The sequence below is a fragment of the Pseudoliparis swirei genome, chromosome 5, assembly GCF_029220125.1.
Source record: "Pseudoliparis swirei isolate HS2019 ecotype Mariana Trench chromosome 5, NWPU_hadal_v1, whole genome shotgun sequence".
Classification (NCBI taxonomy): domain Eukaryota; kingdom Metazoa; phylum Chordata; class Actinopteri; order Perciformes; family Liparidae; genus Pseudoliparis; species Pseudoliparis swirei.
This window is the reverse complement of record NC_079392.1, coordinates 27,194,758-27,212,555: the sequence shown is the minus strand read 5'-3', so window position 1 is coordinate 27,212,555 and position 17,798 is coordinate 27,194,758. Positions and strand designations below refer to the sequence as shown.

Here is a 17,798-nt window from a genome sequence, read left to right as displayed (position 1 = left end):
TGGAGGTAACCACAGCGTCAGCTGAAATGTCATCAGGCCGCTTCATACTGTAACAGTGGTCATCATCTACGGCAGGGTAGCTGGCCTGCTTACTCAGCAAAATTTGTGTGCCTGGTTCAAGGACATATATTGATGATTCGGCAGGAAATATCTGTACTGGGTCTGTCTGGACCTCACGATGACACACCTGAAACAGAAGAATTGTACAGATAATTAAAATAAAAGAATTGTGCTATCTGATTTGGGCTTTCGGGAATCAAGGTTGCTAATTCATATAGAACTGATTCAAATTGTAAAAACAATTGCAGTGACCTACGATAAACCTAAGGCAATATGTGTAGGCAGAGCTCACCGGAAACTCACTGGTACCTTCTAGTACCTCCAGAGTCCAGACTCCAGTACCTTCTACCTAGTGTCAAGTAAGCCTGCTCCCTTAGCAGCCTAGATACTATACTTTAGTGTGTATATAGTAACATGAACAATTTCAAATATATTGTATTCTTAAAATTAAAGAGGTCTCTGTTCTGCATTTATTACATAGGTACTGGTCTGATTTCTATAAACTGCAGGATCTTTCAGGTCTAATAATAAAGTGACTAAGTTTTAATATGTTTTCCACAACAGAAAAAGCAGCTTTATGAAAATGTCACTTACATTGGCAGGATATACAGGATCTGGCTGTCCCAGCTGAACTGGTTCTTCAGAGTCACAATCACCTGATGATGGAGGGCTTTGTGCTGGTGCTACTGAACTTGCTGCTGAGGCTTTTGACAGTTCATGAAGAAACTGAAAAATAAATGACAATTTATAATGTATATTGTGAATGTCTAAAAGTGGGAGGATCGTAGGTAATATAAATGGTTCTACCCCATACTTTAATAGTTATGGAGACTGTAAACCAGAAAATGACCAATTACAAACAAACATATATATGTCATAATTTGGTTTATTTTACCTACAAATAAGCCTAATGGGTGTAGCACGTTGTTGATTTGGGCTACAGGTACCCTGTATAGACCATGATAACATTGATGCTAGTCCTAATTTTTCTAGGATTATTTATCATTATAATAATAATTATTATTTTATGTTAAGTATACCTTATGGTAGGATGGCTTATTTCCACATATGATGTTATAGCCTATATGTATATAATCTATATATAATAATTTAATTAACAAATAAAATTAATTATGTTTATTATTAATAGGCCAAGCACATTGACATTCCTCTATAAAGATCTAATTATACCACAGATACGTGGTCAGTTATAATATAAATTAGTCATCCAAATTAAAGTAAATTTACATTACATATCACAGGTCCCATAATAATATTTATGCCAGACTTACCTTTTGTTTATCTCTGTTCGCAACACGAACATTGCGGCCTTTATCTGATGCTGCTGCTTTTCGATGAACAAATACTGTTGGTACAGCATCGGGCTTCAACCTGGTCCGGCCCTGATATTCCAACAATTCGGCCTGCATGTTTCTCTCATAGCAATCTGGATCGAAGTGATCTTCACATACCACGGAGTTTTTGCTGAATGTAAATGTTTTAAAAGTATGCCCGGTTCCTAAATTGTGCAGCCACTTCTTCGCGAGCACCTTCTTTTCCTCTGTAGTAGGTTTGGGCACGCAAAAGAACTTTTTAGTCTTGTGACTCCGTTTATTATTGAGACAACCGAACGCCTTGCACTGCGCCATCTTGGCGTGAACTCCAGACGTGAACTGGTTTGAGGCCACCGATCTATCCCAAGAAGCAACACGTGTAGAAGTGGCTCCGGATTGGCTGAATTCCTTTCAACGTTCCTACGTCATAGTTAGCTTTGAGCTGGAGTAAATAACTAGCAAAATGGCTGCGCCCACGGATTCGGAATTTTGACAAATAAATGTAAATCCTCGGGCTATGCGTGACTTGTTGACAATAGCAGCGGGGTAAATATGATTTATTTGATGCGCCGAATGGATGTAGCACGTTGCTGTTTTGCACTACAGGTACCCTTTAATGGGCCAGTGTGTAGCATCTGGCGCCATCCAGTGGTGAAGATGTAGATTGCAACCAACTCAAAACTTTTAAACCGCTAAAGCTCCTTTAAATGCTACTGTCCCTTTAAGAAACTACATGTATGCATAAGGAAAAGAGCAGCATTGCAAATGTTGTTTAAGATGCAAGTATACTATTTAAAATGTACTTTAAGTACAAGTGAAATTACTCGTTATATCTTTTATTATTAAGCAAATGTTTTACTATTTTATTTCCTGATGGGTAATTTCATCCTTAACTTTTCATCCTTTTTTCATGCAGTTATGAAATATATTGATGTAAAAGCGTAGTACGTACAGTGATGAGTAACTTCAAGAGATGTAGTGGGATAAAAGTATAACGAAGTAAAAAGTCAGATCAGAACAAACGAGCCGGAGTCGTCTTCAGGTCACATTTATTCACCTGAACACATGAGCTCACCTGTCCTGTGATTGGTTCATTATGGGACGCCCAACGCTGACTGCTAAATAAATACCAGACGAGATTCAGCAGCTCAACACAAAGGGTTAAAATCAACTTTAAAAACATCTTTCTGGTTTTTAGTTTTTTTACATCAGAAACAAATAAACCTTTTGTGACGGCTCAGAAGTTTCTGTATTTACACGTCTGTACAACACAAAGAAGAACAAAGCTGAGAACAAAGATCTGGAGTCTCCGTTGGGCCCGAAATACGGAATACGAAAAATAAAAAATGAAATATGAAAAATGAAATATGAAATATGAAATATGAAATGCATCGAGTACCAAGAGTCACGGAACAGAAGTTTGATGTTGCTACACAAGTCAAGGTCATGAAAACAGATTTTAAATCTTAAATATTTGCAGGAACAGAGAAACAGATGCCTCTTCACGAAAAGTCCCGTGTCAAATAAATGAAAACAGCATTGATGTTGTTGATGTTTACAGCGTTTGATGTTGTTGATGTTTTATCTTGTGAGTGATCCAGTTAATCTCATTCCATGTGTATTTGTGTGTTTGTGTATTTGTGTGTTTGTGTATTTGTGTAATTAGTTTGCATCCTTTGTAAACCAGGAAGTCATCACGTGTGTTTATAATAATAATAATAATAATAATGATATGTTTCAGTGTCACTGGCGTTGAGCTCATGATGAAACATTTAGTTTGAATAACTTTTCTTGAGATGACGAATTAACTTATGATCCCAAAAAAGTGAAATACACTTAAAGAGATAAGATAGAAACGTTTAGAGCAGCCGTTGTTGTCGTCGTCGTCGTCGTTTCCTGTTCGTCGGATTTAAAACGTCGGAACGTCTGATTTGAGTAACTCGAGCGTTTCTCTGCATTTAAAACAACAGGAAAGAGTTCTGGAAACGTTTCTGTCGCTGACAACAAATAAATATATTTAGGTTGTTGTGTTTTCGATGGGGAATAATAATAAAGAACAGAAGTTCTTCTGCTTCATCACAGATGAAACTCGGCTCCACCTGGAGCTCCACATCCTCTACGAAACCCCCGACCGACACACACACACACACACACACACACACACACACACACACACACACACACACACACACACACACACACACACACACACACACACACACACACACACACACACACACACACACACACACACACACACACACACACACACACACGATCCTCCTGAACACTTTCAACTCGCCTCCTTCACACAATGCACAAACCCTGAAATGACCTTTGACCCCGACACGTGACCTCCTTGTTCTGTTGCTCATGTTGCTCCTCCTCTTCCTCTTCCTCTCCGCCTCGTGACTTTATTTAATCGTCTTATTGCGTCAGAATCTCTAAAAACATAATGAGAGTCGTCTTTGAGTTGATTTACGATTCTTTTAAAAGTAAAATATACAAACACCCCGTGTGATCAGACGCAGCGAGGCGTTCACTGCTGGTTCTCCACCGGGGGGGGGGGGGGGTCTGTTGTGTCTACAGTTGCATAGGTATTCACAGAATACAGAATTACACACAGTATATTTCTTCTACTTTGACAAGATCAAACCTCTGACAGCAGAGCGGACACGAACCCACTGGAGGAAGGAGCTGATGGAACATAAACTATAAACTATAAACTAAACACGAAACACTCGTTGGTGAACGGGAGCCAGAGTTCTGCAGCGGGTCGGATTTTAAGTTCATTTTATTTTCATGTTTGGCTGAAAGCTCGATTTGAAGAACACGAGGGTCGGATCGCAGGTTTGGGATTTTTTTTAAACAGGCCGATGGGCAATTAATATCAAATCTAATTATGAAAGATAATAATCACACAATTATCTTTAGAGAGTAACTAAACCCTCAAACCATGTTGGTGTATTTGGTGGTGTCGTTGGTGGATTCGGGTCCTAAACGTCACATTTTAGTGCAAAGTGTTTGAATCTCGACATCATGTGTTATAAACAGGCATCGGGCTGCCCCCTGCTGGTGGACATTGGCGAACGCAATTTGTTTTTAGCTGTTAGCCGTAATGCTGCCTTGCATGTAAACTCAAATTCACAAATGTTAATCAGAGTATAAAATGTGTTTTGTCCCTTTACAGCAATAAGACAAAATAAAACATGCTAGTGATTAGCATTAGTGCTAAACATGAGCATGATCTAATCAGAAGGGTAGCCATGAAGTTTAAAAACAGCAGTTCATGTCCCGGGACTGCAGCGCGACATCGGGGTGGAATTAGCATGCTAGCTAGCTCGCTAAGTAGCCAGCCGCTAAATGAGTAAACATTAAAAAAGGAGCAAATAAAATATACATTTAAATTGCATGTCTGGAATTTTCCTTCGTTATAAATTCTGCTCTCAGCCTCACGAGGACCGGCATCCTGAGATCGTAGGGTTACTATTCATTTATCTATTCTTTAAGGTTCACATCGTTCTGAGACTCGCCGCGGAGGAAACCGTCTAAAAGTGGAACAAGAATTACCAAAAATGAGACGTCTTTAAAACTGTTAGTGAAATCACGATTATTCTGAAACAAACGTATCAAATATATATTAGAACTCATCGTGGTCCGTTTATTGACGAGCTGCTTCCTGTCAGGCCTCCGTGGAGCCGGGAGGCGAGCGCTCGTCAGGAGGACTCCCGTCAGAGTTCTCCGCCTCGCCCTCGGAGATGGCCTGCATGGGCGCCGGGTACAGTCTGCCGCGGGCGCCGTACCGGCTGCTGTTGGCGGGCGGCGGGATCCTGGGGCGGCCCTGCCTGGAGGCGGCGGGCGAGAGGAGGGGCTTAGGGGAGAAGCCCTCGGCGTCGGCTCGGGGGTCGTGGCCCGAGAGCCGGTCCGGTCCGGACCGGAGGGGGGAGGCGGGCTCTTCGGGCCGTCCGGGCGAATCCATGGGGAAGTCCGCCGGGAAGGATTTGGGCGCTCCGGGACTCTTGAGGATCTCCGTGGCCGACATGCGGTAGCCGGCCTCGGAGCGGCTGCCCTTCCTCAGCAGCAGCAGCTTGAACTCCTCGTTGGAGGTGCTGGACTTCTTGGCGCTCCTGAAGATGGATCCGGACACTCGGTGCAGGCCGGGCGGGGTCCCGACGGGGGAGGAGCCGGGCGGCGACACCGGGGACACCGGGGAGCCCGCGGGGCTGCCGGGCGGCGTGCCGCCAGACGCGGCGCCCAGGCGGTTCCTGGCGCTCGGTTCCGTGGAATCCTTCCTGCCCAACAGTTTCCTCTTGGACCTGGAACACAAAACAAATCAAGACTCTGGAAAGGAAGAGGAGGAAGAGGCCAAGGAGCGGAGCGCCCACCTGTGGATCATCGCGAACAGATCCTCGGTGGTCCGAGCCTTGGCGGGGGTCAGGAACACGAGGTCGTCCACCAGAGGAGGCGCCGCGGGGTCGCCGGCTGCCGACACAAACCAACATGTCAACCGCAGCGGGGGAAGTTCATCAAGACAGAACTCAAACTCAAGGGCCCCGCCCCCCGGAGCCCCCCGGCGCCAACGCACCTCCGCTGCTGTCGGCCGACTCCTCGCCGCCGCCCTCAGAGGCTCTTTGGGCCGAAGCCCCTGGCGCCTCAGGCTCCTCCCCTCTGCTGCCTCCGTCGCCGATCGGACTCCCGTCCGACGCCTCCGATTGGCCGGCGACCGAAGGCGCCTCATCAGGACCGCCGGGTGAACTGTGCTGCATGGAGAGAGCCGCCACTTCTTCTTCTTCTGCTTCTTCATCACTTCTCTCGGGTGTTCCCGCCGTCTCTCCTTCGTACCGGTCCGCCGACGCCTCCCCCGTCTCACTCCGACTCTCTTCATCTGCCAGCTCTTCGTCGGAGGTGAACAAGGATTCACACGAGCCGTCGGAGGGCGGGCGACGCAGAGGCACCGCGGACGCCCCGCAGAGAACCGGCGTGCCGGGGACGTTGTCGACGAGCGCCGGAGGCGTTCCGTCCCTGCGGCGTCCCTCGGGCTCCGTGGCGACGGGTCGGAGCCGCACCGCGTGCAGCGCGGAGGGGGTGACGAGCGTGGGATGGGCGGGGCGGGGCGGGTTCTGGTGAAGGGTTTGAATCTGGGACCCGGGCGCCGCCGACAGGGAACTCAGATCGAGGTGCGAGGGGGGGGCGACGGGCAGCGAGGGGGGGGCGACGGGCAGTGAGGGGGGCGACGGGCAGCGAGGGGGGCAACGGGCAGCGAGGGGGGCGACGGGCAGCGAGGGGCGGCAACGGGCAGCGAGGGGGGGCGACGGGCAGCGAGGGGGGCGGCGGGCAGCGAGGGGCGGGCAGGCGGCGGCAGCGAGGGGGGCGGGCAGCGAGGGGCGGCGGGCAGCGGGGGGCGGGCAGCGGGGGGCGACGGGCAGCGAGGGGGGCAACGGGCAGCGAGGGGGGCAGCGAGGGGGCGACGGGCAGCGAGGGGGGGGGCGGCGGCAGAGATGCCGACACAAGAGACGACTTCCTCTCGGGGACTCGGGGCTTCCTCTTGCCGCCGGGCGGCGACAGCGGTCCGGGGAAGAAGGCGGCGGGGAGCGAGGAGGTGGGCGTCTCCGACTGGCTGGAGTAGCCGCTGGACGGACTGGTCAGCCCCGTCGGCTTCTCCGGTGACGTCGGCAGGAAGTCGCCCTCCGCCGACGGGAGGGAGGGGGTGGTGGCGCCGGAGCCGGACCGCGAGGACTGGGACCCGGAGCTCTCCTGAGACTTGATGCAGTCCACCACGGTGGTGCCCGTCGCCGTGCTGGAGTTGGACAGAGACCGGTACGGGTCGCTGGACTTTAGGTCGTTCGGGAGCCACAGATCGGCGTAGTCCGCCTGTACGGCGCCCTCGTCCTTAAAGGAACACGCGTCCGTGGCGCCGAACGCGCCCAAGTCGGGCAGATTGCCGAAGCCCCCGGCGCCCCAGACCGCGAGAGGCTCTCCGACCGCCGGGTTGGACAGAACCAGCTGCAGCTTCCTCTCCTTGGAAGACGTCTTTGGTTCGCGGTCGTCGGGGGCGTGTCCCTCGCCGCAGATCTTCCTCAAGGACGAGCTCCTCTTCGGCGGACTCGGCTTCGCCTTCGGTTTCCTCAGCGAGAGGCAGCGGCGCCCCAGAGTCACGTCGGACTCGGAGCCGCCGTAGGAGAAGCTCCGGCTCCCCTGGATGCCGCAGTCAAAGTGCATGGAGGTGTAGTACCCCTCGGTGTCCACCGAGTAGTGCGACACGGCGTCCGCCTTCTCCGACGGCGGCTTGTCGGAGAAGCTGCTCTCGCAGGTGGCCATGCTGGTGAAGCTGGGGCAGCCCAGGCTGCTCTCCACCTCCCGGCTCGGCTCGGGGCTGAAGTCCCGGGGGGGCCGGAGCGGCGCCGCATCGGGGTAACTCCACCCCTCCTCCGCGGGGGCGCCGACCCCCGCCTCCTCTAATATGTCCATGGCCGCGGAGGAGAAGGAGCCGGCCCGGTGGGTCCTGAGCCCCTGGTAGTGGTCCAGCAGGAAGCCGGCGTGGTCGTCCTGGTGGTGAGCGGCGGCGTTCAGCGAGAGCTCCGAGTCGCAGTGCGAGGAGCCCGGCGGCGGCGGCGGGACGGTCTCCGAGGTCTGAGACGGGCAGGTGGAGCTGCTCCCGCTCCAGTTCCCGCTGGAGGACTGGTGCTCCTCCTTGTGCTCCGTCCGGACGCCGGCGGCGGACACGGAGTGCACGGGGCTGCCGAAGGTGTCCGAGCTGGACGAGATCTCGCGGCTGCCCATGTCGGCGTTCCTGGGCCGCCGGGACCCGGTCCTCGCCGTCCAGCCGCGCTCCGGACTCTCCGGGAGCGGCGTGTACTTCAGGTGGCGGTCGCACGCCGCCCGCTCGCCCGCGCTCGCCTCCCCGTCCTTCAGGATCCGATCCCCGGGGCCGGGCGGGAAGTCCTCGGCGTCGAACGGCGAGAGGTCTTCCTCCTCTTCTTCCTCGTCGTCGTCTTCGTCGCTGCGCCCGTCGTCCGTGGCCCGGCCGCCGTCTCTGGGCAGACTCCGGGAGCGCAGGCGTGCGCCCACGGAGGCGGTGAACATGGCGTCGGCGGCGTCCGACAGGAACAGGATGTTGCCCGCCGAGAGGGAGACCGCCGGGCCCCTCTGGGACCGGAGCCTCCTCCGGGACGCCGGCCCCGGGGCCGCCGGGTCCTCGGTCTGGCAGCCGGAGTCTCTGGTGCCGAGGTGGCGGTGCAGATCCTCGGTGGAGGCGGCGAGGCGAGCGCCCGCCGCTCGCTGCCTGGAGCCGGGAGAGTCGTCGGAGTCTGGAGGCGCCGCCAAGTGGAACGTTAGAGTACTACAACACGAGGAACACTTCAGGACATCAGTACTGGCCCTTTAAGGACACGACGACACGCAGCCGCCTCACTGAGGCACATCGGTGTTGTGGTGATGAGTGTTGATGTGTTTCACATGTCAGTGACTTCTGCTCCTCTGAGTCACGACGACAGGGTTCATGTATGTTGAGGTCTTATTTATTCTTCTGATGTGAAGCTTCAGGATTAAGAGATCTACATGATCTCATCTCATCGCTCTTCTATCGCTCTCATCTTATTTCATCGTATCGTATCTTTTGTTTTATTTCATCTCATCTCTCACCTCATATTGTCTCACCTTATTTAATTGTATCTTATCTCATCTTATTTGATCATATTAACTCATCTCTTCTCTTCTCATCTCTTCTCTTCTCTTCTCATCCTTCTCATCCTTCTCATTGTCCGGCATGAAAAGAACCCAAAATAATTCTGAGAAGACGTCGTTCCTCACGTGGTCGACCTACTTCAGAACACTGACCTCCACGACATGAAGCGTGGGAACGGGACGCTTCTTGTTTCAGTGGCACATGAATAACTTTTCTTTTCTTTCAACAGCAGCAGCTCCGAATGAGAGAGAGAGAGAGAGGAGTCACTTACCCAGATCCCTCTGCACCTGTCGGGGCACCCCGGCCACCGTCCTCCTCCTCCTCAGCTTCCTCCTCCTCTGGAGCACCGACTGCGAGTGGACGAGCGAGCAGCGCACACTGGCGTCTCTGTCGAAGCCGACGCCTACAAACCACACGCGTGAGAGGAATCTGAGACGAGCTCATGAGCCGCCTCCTCCTCCTCCTCCTCTTACTCCTCCTCCTCCTCTTCTTACTACTCCTCCTCCTCCTCCTCCTCTTCCTCCTCCTCTTCTTACTCCTCCTCCTCTTACTCCTCCTCCTCCTCCTCCTCCTCCTCCTCTTACTCCTCCTCCTCTTCTTCCTCCTCCTCCTCCTCCTCTTACACCTCCTCCTCCTCTTACACCTCCTCCTCCTCCTCTTACACCTCCTCCTCCTCCTCCTCTTACACCTCCTCCTCCTCTCTCCTCCTCCTCCTCTTACTCCTCCTCCTCTTCTTACTCCTCCTCCTCCTCCTCTTACTCCTCCTCCTCCTCTTCTTCTTACTCCTCCTCCTCTTCTTACTCCTCCTCCTCCTCCTCTTACTCCTCCTCCTCTTCTTACTCCTCCTCCTCCTCCTCTTCTTACTCCTCCTCCTCCTTCTCTTCTTACTCCTCCTCCTCCTCCTCCTCCTCCTCTTCTTCTTACTCCTCCTCCTCCTCCTCCTCTTCTTACTCCTCCTCCTCCTCCTCCTCCTCCTCCTCCTCCTCTTCTTACTCCTCCTCCTCCTCTTCTTACTCCTCCTCCTCTTCTTACTCCTCCTCCTCCTCTTCTTACTCCTCCTCCTCCTCCTCTTCTTCCTCCTCCTCCTCCTCCTCTTACTCCTCCTCCTCTTCTTACTCCTCCTCCTCCTCCTCTTCTTACTCCTCCTCCTCCTCCTCTTCTTACTCCTCCTCCTCCTCTTACTCCTCCTCCTCTTCTTACTCCTCCTCCTCTTCCTCCTCCTCCTCCTCCTCTTCTTACTCCTCCTCCTCTTCTTATTCTTCCTCCTCCTCCTCCTCTTCTCCTCCTCCTCCTCCTCTTCTTACTCCTCCTCCTCCTCCTTCTTCCTCCTCCTCCTCTTCTTACTCCTCCTCCTCTTCTTACTCCTCCTCCTCCTCCTCCTCCTCCTCCTCCTCCTCCTCCTCTTCTTACTCCTCCTCCTCCTCCTCTTACTCCTCCTCTTACTCCTCCTCCTCTTACTCCTCCTCCTCCTCCTCCTCCGGCTCTCTAACGCTCGACTAAAGCCACAGAGCCTCAGAGTCACGTGCAGAAAGTTATCACGACGCAGAGGAAGCTGTTTCCTCTCGGGAGGAGGAACAACTCCTTCATTTCTCCGTGAACAGTAAATTAACGGCTTCGGCCTTTTCAGAGCGAACTAATTGTCATTCGTGTCGCAGCGTCAGCAGGACAAAGGTCACGGGGGGGGCAGAAACAGACAGAACCCAGCAGACCAGAACCCAGTAGTTCTGAGCGTCATGACAGAACCCAGCAGACAGAACCCAGTAGACAGAACCCAGCAGACAGAACCTATCAGACAGAACCCAGTAGACAGAACCCAGTAGACAGAACCCAGCAGACAGAACCTATCTGACAGAACCCAGCAGACAGAACCCAGTAGACAGAACCCAGCAGACAGAACCTATCAGACAGAACCCAGTAGACAGAACCCAGTAGACAGAACCCAGTAGACAGAACCCAGCAGACAGAACCTATCAGACAGAACCCAGTAGACAGAACCCAGTAGACTGAACCCAGCAGACAGAACCTATCAGACAGAACCTATCAGACAGAACCCAGTAGACAGAACCCAGTAGACAGAACCCAGCAGACAGAACCCAGCAGACAGCACCTATCAGACAGAACCCAGCAGACAGAACCCAGCAGACAGAACCTATCAGACAGAACCCAGTAGACAGAACCTATCAGACAGAACCCAGCAGACAGAACCTATCAGACAGAACCCAGTAGACAGAACCCAGCAGACAGAACCCAGCAGACAGAACCCAGCAGACAGAACCTATCAGACAGAACCCAGTAGACAGAACCCAGCAGACAGAACCCAGCAGACAGAACCCAGTAGACAGAACCTATCAGACAGAACCCAGCAGACAGAACCCAGTAGACAGAACCCAGCAGACAGAACCCAGTAGACAGAACCTATCAGACAGAACCCAGCAGACAGAACCCAGTAGACAGAACCCAGCAGACAGAACCTATCAGACAGAACCCAGCAGACAGAACCCAGTAGACAGAACCTATCAGACAGAACCCAGCAGACAGAACCTATCAGACAGAACCCAGCAGACAGAACCTATCAGACAGAACCCAGTAGACAGAACCCAGCAGACAGAACCTATCAGACAGAACCCAGTAGACAGAACCCAGTAGACAGAACCCAGTAGACAGAACCTATCAGACAGAACCCAGCAGACAGAACCCAGTAGACAGAACCTATCAGACAGAACCCAGTAGACAGAACCCGGCAGACAGAACCCGGCCGGCTCACCCGTCACGTTGATGGGGATGACACTCGAGGAGACCCCCAGGGAGCTGGTCTTCATGCGGTCCTCGGGGGTGGGCAGCGGCAGAACCCCGGCCCAGTTGGTCTGCTTGTCCAGGGTGGTGGGCGGGTTGGGGACGGGGAACCGGTGCCGCTGGCCCAGAGACGCCGGGTCGGCGTCGGGGTCGGAGGTCACGGCCTGAAACAGAAGGAGGTTTGGTTACGGGGAGCTTTGAGGAGGAAACGGAGAGAGAAACATGCAGAGGTCTTCTTCATCTTCATCTTCTTCGACCGTTTCATTAGCTGTTAAAGAAGCTTCAGAGACAGGAAATGGAAAAGCACGGACAAAGTGACAGGAAGTGAAAGTTCAAGAGGAAATGTTGTTTCCAAAAAGTAAAAGTCTGAGTAAACGTCCACCGGCTCGTCACTTCTTACCTCGAGGTCCAGAGAGGAGCTGAGGACTGGGAGGGATTCTCAGGCTCAACTGGTCCCCCCCACCCATACCCCCCCCCCCAGTTAAAAGCCAGCAGCTCTTTGTCTCCGGTCCCAACGGACCAATGAGAGACCAGCAGGAGAAAAGGTCACAAGAGGAGAAAGTGGTTTCCGTGGAAACGTCTCCAGACCAGGAAGTGAAAAAAGGAAAAGAGAACTTTTATTTGCTGATTTGTTTCAAGGAGAGAGGAAAGGAAACGAGTGGATGACGTTACAGCGGCCATCGAACGAGTGAGTGAAGCATGTCACCACACACACACACTCACACACACACTCACACACACACACACACACACTCACACACACACTCACACACACAGTGTAGGAGGAGGTGGAGGCGGGAGGAGAAGGAAGAGGACAGAGGAGGAGGAGGGAGGATGAGGGAGAAGGAAGGAGGAGGAGGAGCAGGAGGAGGAGGGAGGGACCACTACCTTTCTGCTCCAGGGGGAGAAGCGGCAGCATTCGGTGGGGGAGGATGAGCGGATGGAGTCAAACTACAGACCAAACACAAATAATGAGCATGGAGATATGTAACAACAACAACAACAACAACACTGGGGGAGCTAGACACGATCTTTGAGGTATTCATTGCAAAAGCTGAAAAAATAGATTATTCTGTAAAAATATATATTCCCAAAGAAAAGAGAAAAATATAGAAAACAAATGTAAAAAAACCAACAAAATAAATTAATATATGTTGTGAATAAAATTGGAATTATATAACAAGTTTGGAAGAAGAAAAAAAACGTGACTGTGTAAAATGTTCTGATGATCACATACAAATACATATTAATATCATAATGAATAAAGAACTAAATATGAAGCGAGTCTCACCGGCGTCGGGTCGGGGGTCTCCGGTCGCTGGCCGGAGGGCGAGGGGGGGCAGGAGGACACCGGGGGGGTGGAGATGGTCACTCTCCGCTCCGCGCTGCCCGGTCGCCTCCTCTGGGGGTCTGAAACAATATCCACATGTTTCACCTCTGGAGAAGAAGAAGCTCAAAGAAACACTTCAGAACATCGTACTGGCCCTTTAAGGAAGCTCATAGAAACACTTCAGAACATCGTACTGGCCCTTTAAGGAAGCTCATAGAAACACTTCAGAACATCGTACTGGCCCTTTAAGAGTATTTCTGTTAAACAACAAAATAACTTTAGAAATGTAATTCATACAACCACAACAGAAAAAAGAGAGCATGTGAGTGCAGTAGCTCCAGACCGCCACCAGGGGGCAGAACAACCCCATGTTGTCCCACGGGTCCTCACCTCGGTGGGGGGTCCACAGGCTGAGGCCGGCCTGCTGGTGGAGCTCGGCCAGGCAGGGTGGCCGGCTGGAGGCCCCCAGGAGGCTCCTCTGCAGGGGCCACGGGGCCCTGAAGTGCTCCGTCAGCTTGCTCTCCACATCCAGGTCCGACACCGCTGGGAGGACAGCAGCTTCCATTAATACACTATTAATATATAAATACAAATATACACGAGGCTGTGAATGCTGTGTGAACGAGTCTTCATCATATTTAGTGAAATATGTTTTATTAAACTTTATTAAACTTGATCAACTTCTTGGTTCTCTGGTTCAGGGAAGTCAGGAGATCAGCTGTTAGCTCACTGCTCCGCTGCCACGGCCTGTCAGGGCAAAGCAGCCGAGCCTGGAGACACTGAAGGAGTCATGAAGGGAGGGGTCATGAGGGGAGGAGCCCTGAGGGGAGGGGTCATGAGGGGAGGAGCCCTGAGGGGGAGGAGTCATGAAAGGAGGGCAGACTCCCCCTGAAGACCAAAGCAACACGTTGAGTCTTCTTTCTCTTTCATTTAGAGTCACTGTGAACTTTCACCAAGAGGTGAAGTGACCCATCAATCAACTCCTGCTCCTGCTCCTCCTCCTCCTCCTCCTCCTCCTCCACGGGCTGCAGGAGGAGGAGGAGGAGGAGCAGGACTCCGCTCTGCCTTGTAATCTCAGACTTGAGCCGAACGTCTCCAACAACTACAGTGTCGGTCTGAGAACCCAGAAGACAAAGATGATGTCATAAAGTCTCACTGTGAGGAGGAGGATGAAGAGGAGGAGGAAGAGGAGGAGGAGCAGGAGGAGGAAGAGGAGGAAGAGCAGGAGGAGGAAGAGGAGCTCGTGTGACGGAGGTGAAAGCTTCTCTTCAACCTCGGGGGAGTTGAACATTACCGTGGGACTTGCCCCCCCCGCTGCCACACTGACCTCCGAGCTCCACTGTAGCATCTGCTGCCCCCCCCCTTCATGCCCCCCCACCCCAGATGGCCGACCCCCCCCCCACTAATCTGTTTATGGTCTGCAGGAGGACTCTAATCCAAACCACTGAAACAACGTGGACCAGGTCCCTAACCCCCCTGGGGGACCAGGTCCCTAACCCCCCACGTGGACCAGGTCCCTAACCCCCCACGTGGACCCCCAGAGGAATGTTGAGGGGTCCGATGCCCGAGGATCAGATACCACCAACCAGGGAACCCCAGACCCCCTCAGACCTCCCCAGACCCCCTGTAGCCCCTCATGCTCATGACCTACTGTATGACCTCGAGGTGGAGGAGCAGGCAGGGGCGGTTTTTCCTACAGGCGGTATAGGCGGCCGCCTAGGGCGCCATTCAGAGGGGGGGCGCAAAAAAAGGGGGCAGTTTAAAAAAAATCTAGACTTCATTAAAAGAGCGATCAGAGCGCACGCGCTGCTCCACTCAGCCGCGATGCGCGCACACAGGTGAGCACACTCACCTCTCACTAGCACCCCCCCCCGCTGGCGCCACTCGTGAAGCTCGCCTAGAGCGCCAAATGTGCTAGGGCCGCTCCTGGGAGCAGGGTTAAAGGTCATGACATCGCTCACATGTACAACTGACCTGGAGTCTGTGGCTCAACAACAGATCCAGAGGTCAGAGGTCAGCACGACGCCCTGCTCTGAGGCAGGGAACACGAGTGTGTGTCTGTGTGTGTATATCTGTATATGTGTGTGTCTGTGTGTGTGTACATGTGTGTGTGTGTCTGTGTGTGTACATGTGTGTGTGTGTCTGTGTGTGTGTACATGTGTGTGTGTGTCGTCACAAAGAACCTCCACCAAAGCAGAGAAAGTCTTCATGGTAATAACCAGTGCGTTAGGCTCCGCCCCCTCAAAGCACCTGTGGAGCTCCACTAATAAAACACACAGAGCTCTTAAAGAGCTCCGCCCCCAAAACACAACATCTGTTACTGCCTCGCTGCTTTCTGTGGAACCACAGGAGGAGGAAGAGGAGGAGGAGGAAGAGGAGGAAGAAGAGGAGTAGGAGGAGGAGGAAGAGGAGGACTGTAGTTTAAAGCCAGCTCTCCTGCCAGCACCCGGTCCAGGTTCTGGCGTGTTGGAGGGAACAGGAACCAGATCTGCAGCGGACCCCCGGGCGTCCCCCCGGCTGCCCGTCCCAAACACCACATGCATTGTTCTCCAGAGCGGGTCGAGTTCCAGAGACTTCTGTTCCCACCGGGTCACGTTTCACCTGAGGAGTCAGGTGTTACCGGTCTTCTCTGATTGGCTGAGCTCCAGATAACCACACGAGGGACACGCCCACCTTCCTCATCGGGGGGGGGGGGGCGTCTCCGTAAAACGCTTCTATAGACTTCTATACAACCAGAGGAGCCCCCTGGTGGTCAGGAGAGAGAAAGCAGCTCTAACACATGAAGCATAGACTTCTATACATCCAGAGGAGCCCCCTGGTGGTCAGGAGAGGGAGTGCAGCAGTGAGGAGCCTCTCCCCTCGGTGACGCTCCTCTTTGGCTGCGTCTCGCTGCAGGAATCTGCGGTCAGACTTTGCCCAGTCGGCATTTAAATCCCAAGCCAAGGAATCCATTAAAAACACAGTGTTGGTTTGTGTGTGTGTGTGTGTTGGTGTGTGTGTTCTCTACGCGGTGCAACACGTTTCTCGTAGACGTCCGGTGAGCGAGGCGACTTTCTGTCTTTGAGGGGAAACGAGGCCGCTTCAGAAGTTAGAGAACGTAATGAAGAAATCTCTCTCTCTCTCTCTCTCTCTCTCTCTCTCTCTCTCTCTCTCTCTCTCTCTCTCTCTCTCTCTCTCTCTCTCTCTCTCTCTCTCTCTCTCTCTCTCTCTCTCTCTCTCTCTCTAAGGAGTGTTATCTATATAAGCGTGAAGGATCCTGAGTCTCTAGCAACCGTCTCTACACACATCGTTAGTCACGCTGGTCAGGAAAAAGAAACTACAAATAAGTGTTTCTTCCCTCCACTAAAGCTGCATTCTCTCTCCTGACCACCAGGGGGCTCCTCTGGTTGTATAGAAGTCTATGCTTCATGTGTTAAAGCTGCATTCTCTCTCCTGACCACCAGGGGGCGACTCCTCTGGTTGTATAGACGTCATCTGAAGTTTCCCGTCACCACAGAAGCGTTTCAGGGTTTTTCCTTCACAGTTCTCGTGTTTCAAACATCCAACTTCCCAGAAAGAGAAGAGGGAGGCCACGCCCCCTCGCCCCCCCGTTATGTAAGCGAGGTGAAGCCCAGGCTGATCAACTCTCTCCTCCTGCAGATTATTGATCCGTCAGATTGTTTCATTGCATTTAAAATAATAAACACATCACCTCCCAGAGGAAGAGGCTTTTGATTTATACATAAATATAAATGTTTTATATGTTTGGAACTAAGAGAGGCTGAACATTCTCAGTCCTGGGATGCTATTGGCCGGGAGAGCGTGGCCTGTCAGCCAATGGCATCGCTCTGCATTGTTACAGTGTGTGTGTGGTGCGTGTGTGTGTCTGTCTGTGTGTGGTGTGTGTGTGTCTGTGGGTGTGTGTGTGTCTGTGTGTGTGTGTCTGTGTGTCTGTGTGGGTGTGTGTGGTGTGTGTCTGTGTGGTGTGTGTCTGTGTGTGTGTCTGTGTGGTGTGTGTGTGTGTCTGTGTGGTGTGTGTCTGTGTGTGTGTGTGTGTGTGTCTTCATGGGGGGTTTGACCTCCATCCTGAAGCCATCCAGGCGTCATGATGTCATTGTCTCCTCCGATCATCTCCTCATAACCACTTCAATCAACATTTAAATGAACATTTTAAACATTTAAATGAACAACATCTCTTCACTCGAGTGGAAAACAAATAAAAACAGTGAATCAGCACTTTAAGAAAAGTTGTTGTTGTTGGTTCTCATTCTGAAACCAAACATGGGCGAGTGTGTGTGTGTGTGTGTGTGTGTGTCTGTGTCACACACACTCACACACACACACACACACTCACACCCCGTCCAGACCGTCACACAGATCCTAAACCAGAGATTCCTTCTCTCCTCCTCCAACTTGAGAGAGAGAGAGAGAGAGAGAGAGAGAGAGAGAGAGAGGTAGAGAGAGAGAGATAGAGGTAGAGAGAGAGAGAGAGGGAGAGAGGTAGAGGTAGAGTAGCAGTCAATCTGGGTGTCCTTCCTCCTCCTCCATGTTGAAACAGTGGATCCAGACTGACCTTCGGCTTCCAGTGATTACAACCGTCTGTACCGCCCCGCCAAAA

At 52.3% G+C, this 17,798-nt stretch overlaps 1 protein-coding gene and 1 long non-coding RNA gene across 2 annotated transcripts in view; both read right to left on the bottom strand.

Annotated features, from left to right (window-relative positions):
* LOC130193528 (uncharacterized) lies at positions 1 to 1,446 on the bottom strand. Its single transcript, XR_008831659.1, has 3 exons — positions 1,353 to 1,446; positions 655 to 786; positions 1 to 187 (listed from the first exon to the last, which is right to left on the bottom strand). It is a non-coding gene; the product is annotated as an uncharacterized LOC130193528 (long non-coding RNA).
* A 980-nt stretch (positions 1,447 to 2,426) lies between these two features.
* The window catches only part of nhsa (Nance-Horan syndrome a (congenital cataracts and dental anomalies)), a 29,021-nt gene continuing 13,649 nt past the window's right edge, over positions 2,427 to 17,798 (bottom strand). Inside the window, exons 2-10 of the mRNA XM_056413958.1 lie at positions 13,592 to 13,744; positions 13,163 to 13,281; positions 12,760 to 12,822; positions 11,843 to 12,035; positions 9,350 to 9,481; positions 6,668 to 8,701; positions 5,980 to 6,618; positions 5,780 to 5,876; positions 2,427 to 5,710 (exon numbers count right to left, since the gene is read on the bottom strand). Of these exons, the coding sequence (XP_056269933.1) occupies positions 5,077 to 5,710; positions 5,780 to 5,876; positions 5,980 to 6,618; positions 6,668 to 8,701; positions 9,350 to 9,481; positions 11,843 to 12,035; positions 12,760 to 12,822; positions 13,163 to 13,281; positions 13,592 to 13,744 (4,064 nt within the window). The 3' untranslated portion in view covers positions 2,427 to 5,076. The remainder of the gene's footprint in view (positions 5,711 to 5,779; positions 5,877 to 5,979; positions 6,619 to 6,667; positions 8,702 to 9,349; positions 9,482 to 11,842; positions 12,036 to 12,759; positions 12,823 to 13,162; positions 13,282 to 13,591; positions 13,745 to 17,798) is intronic.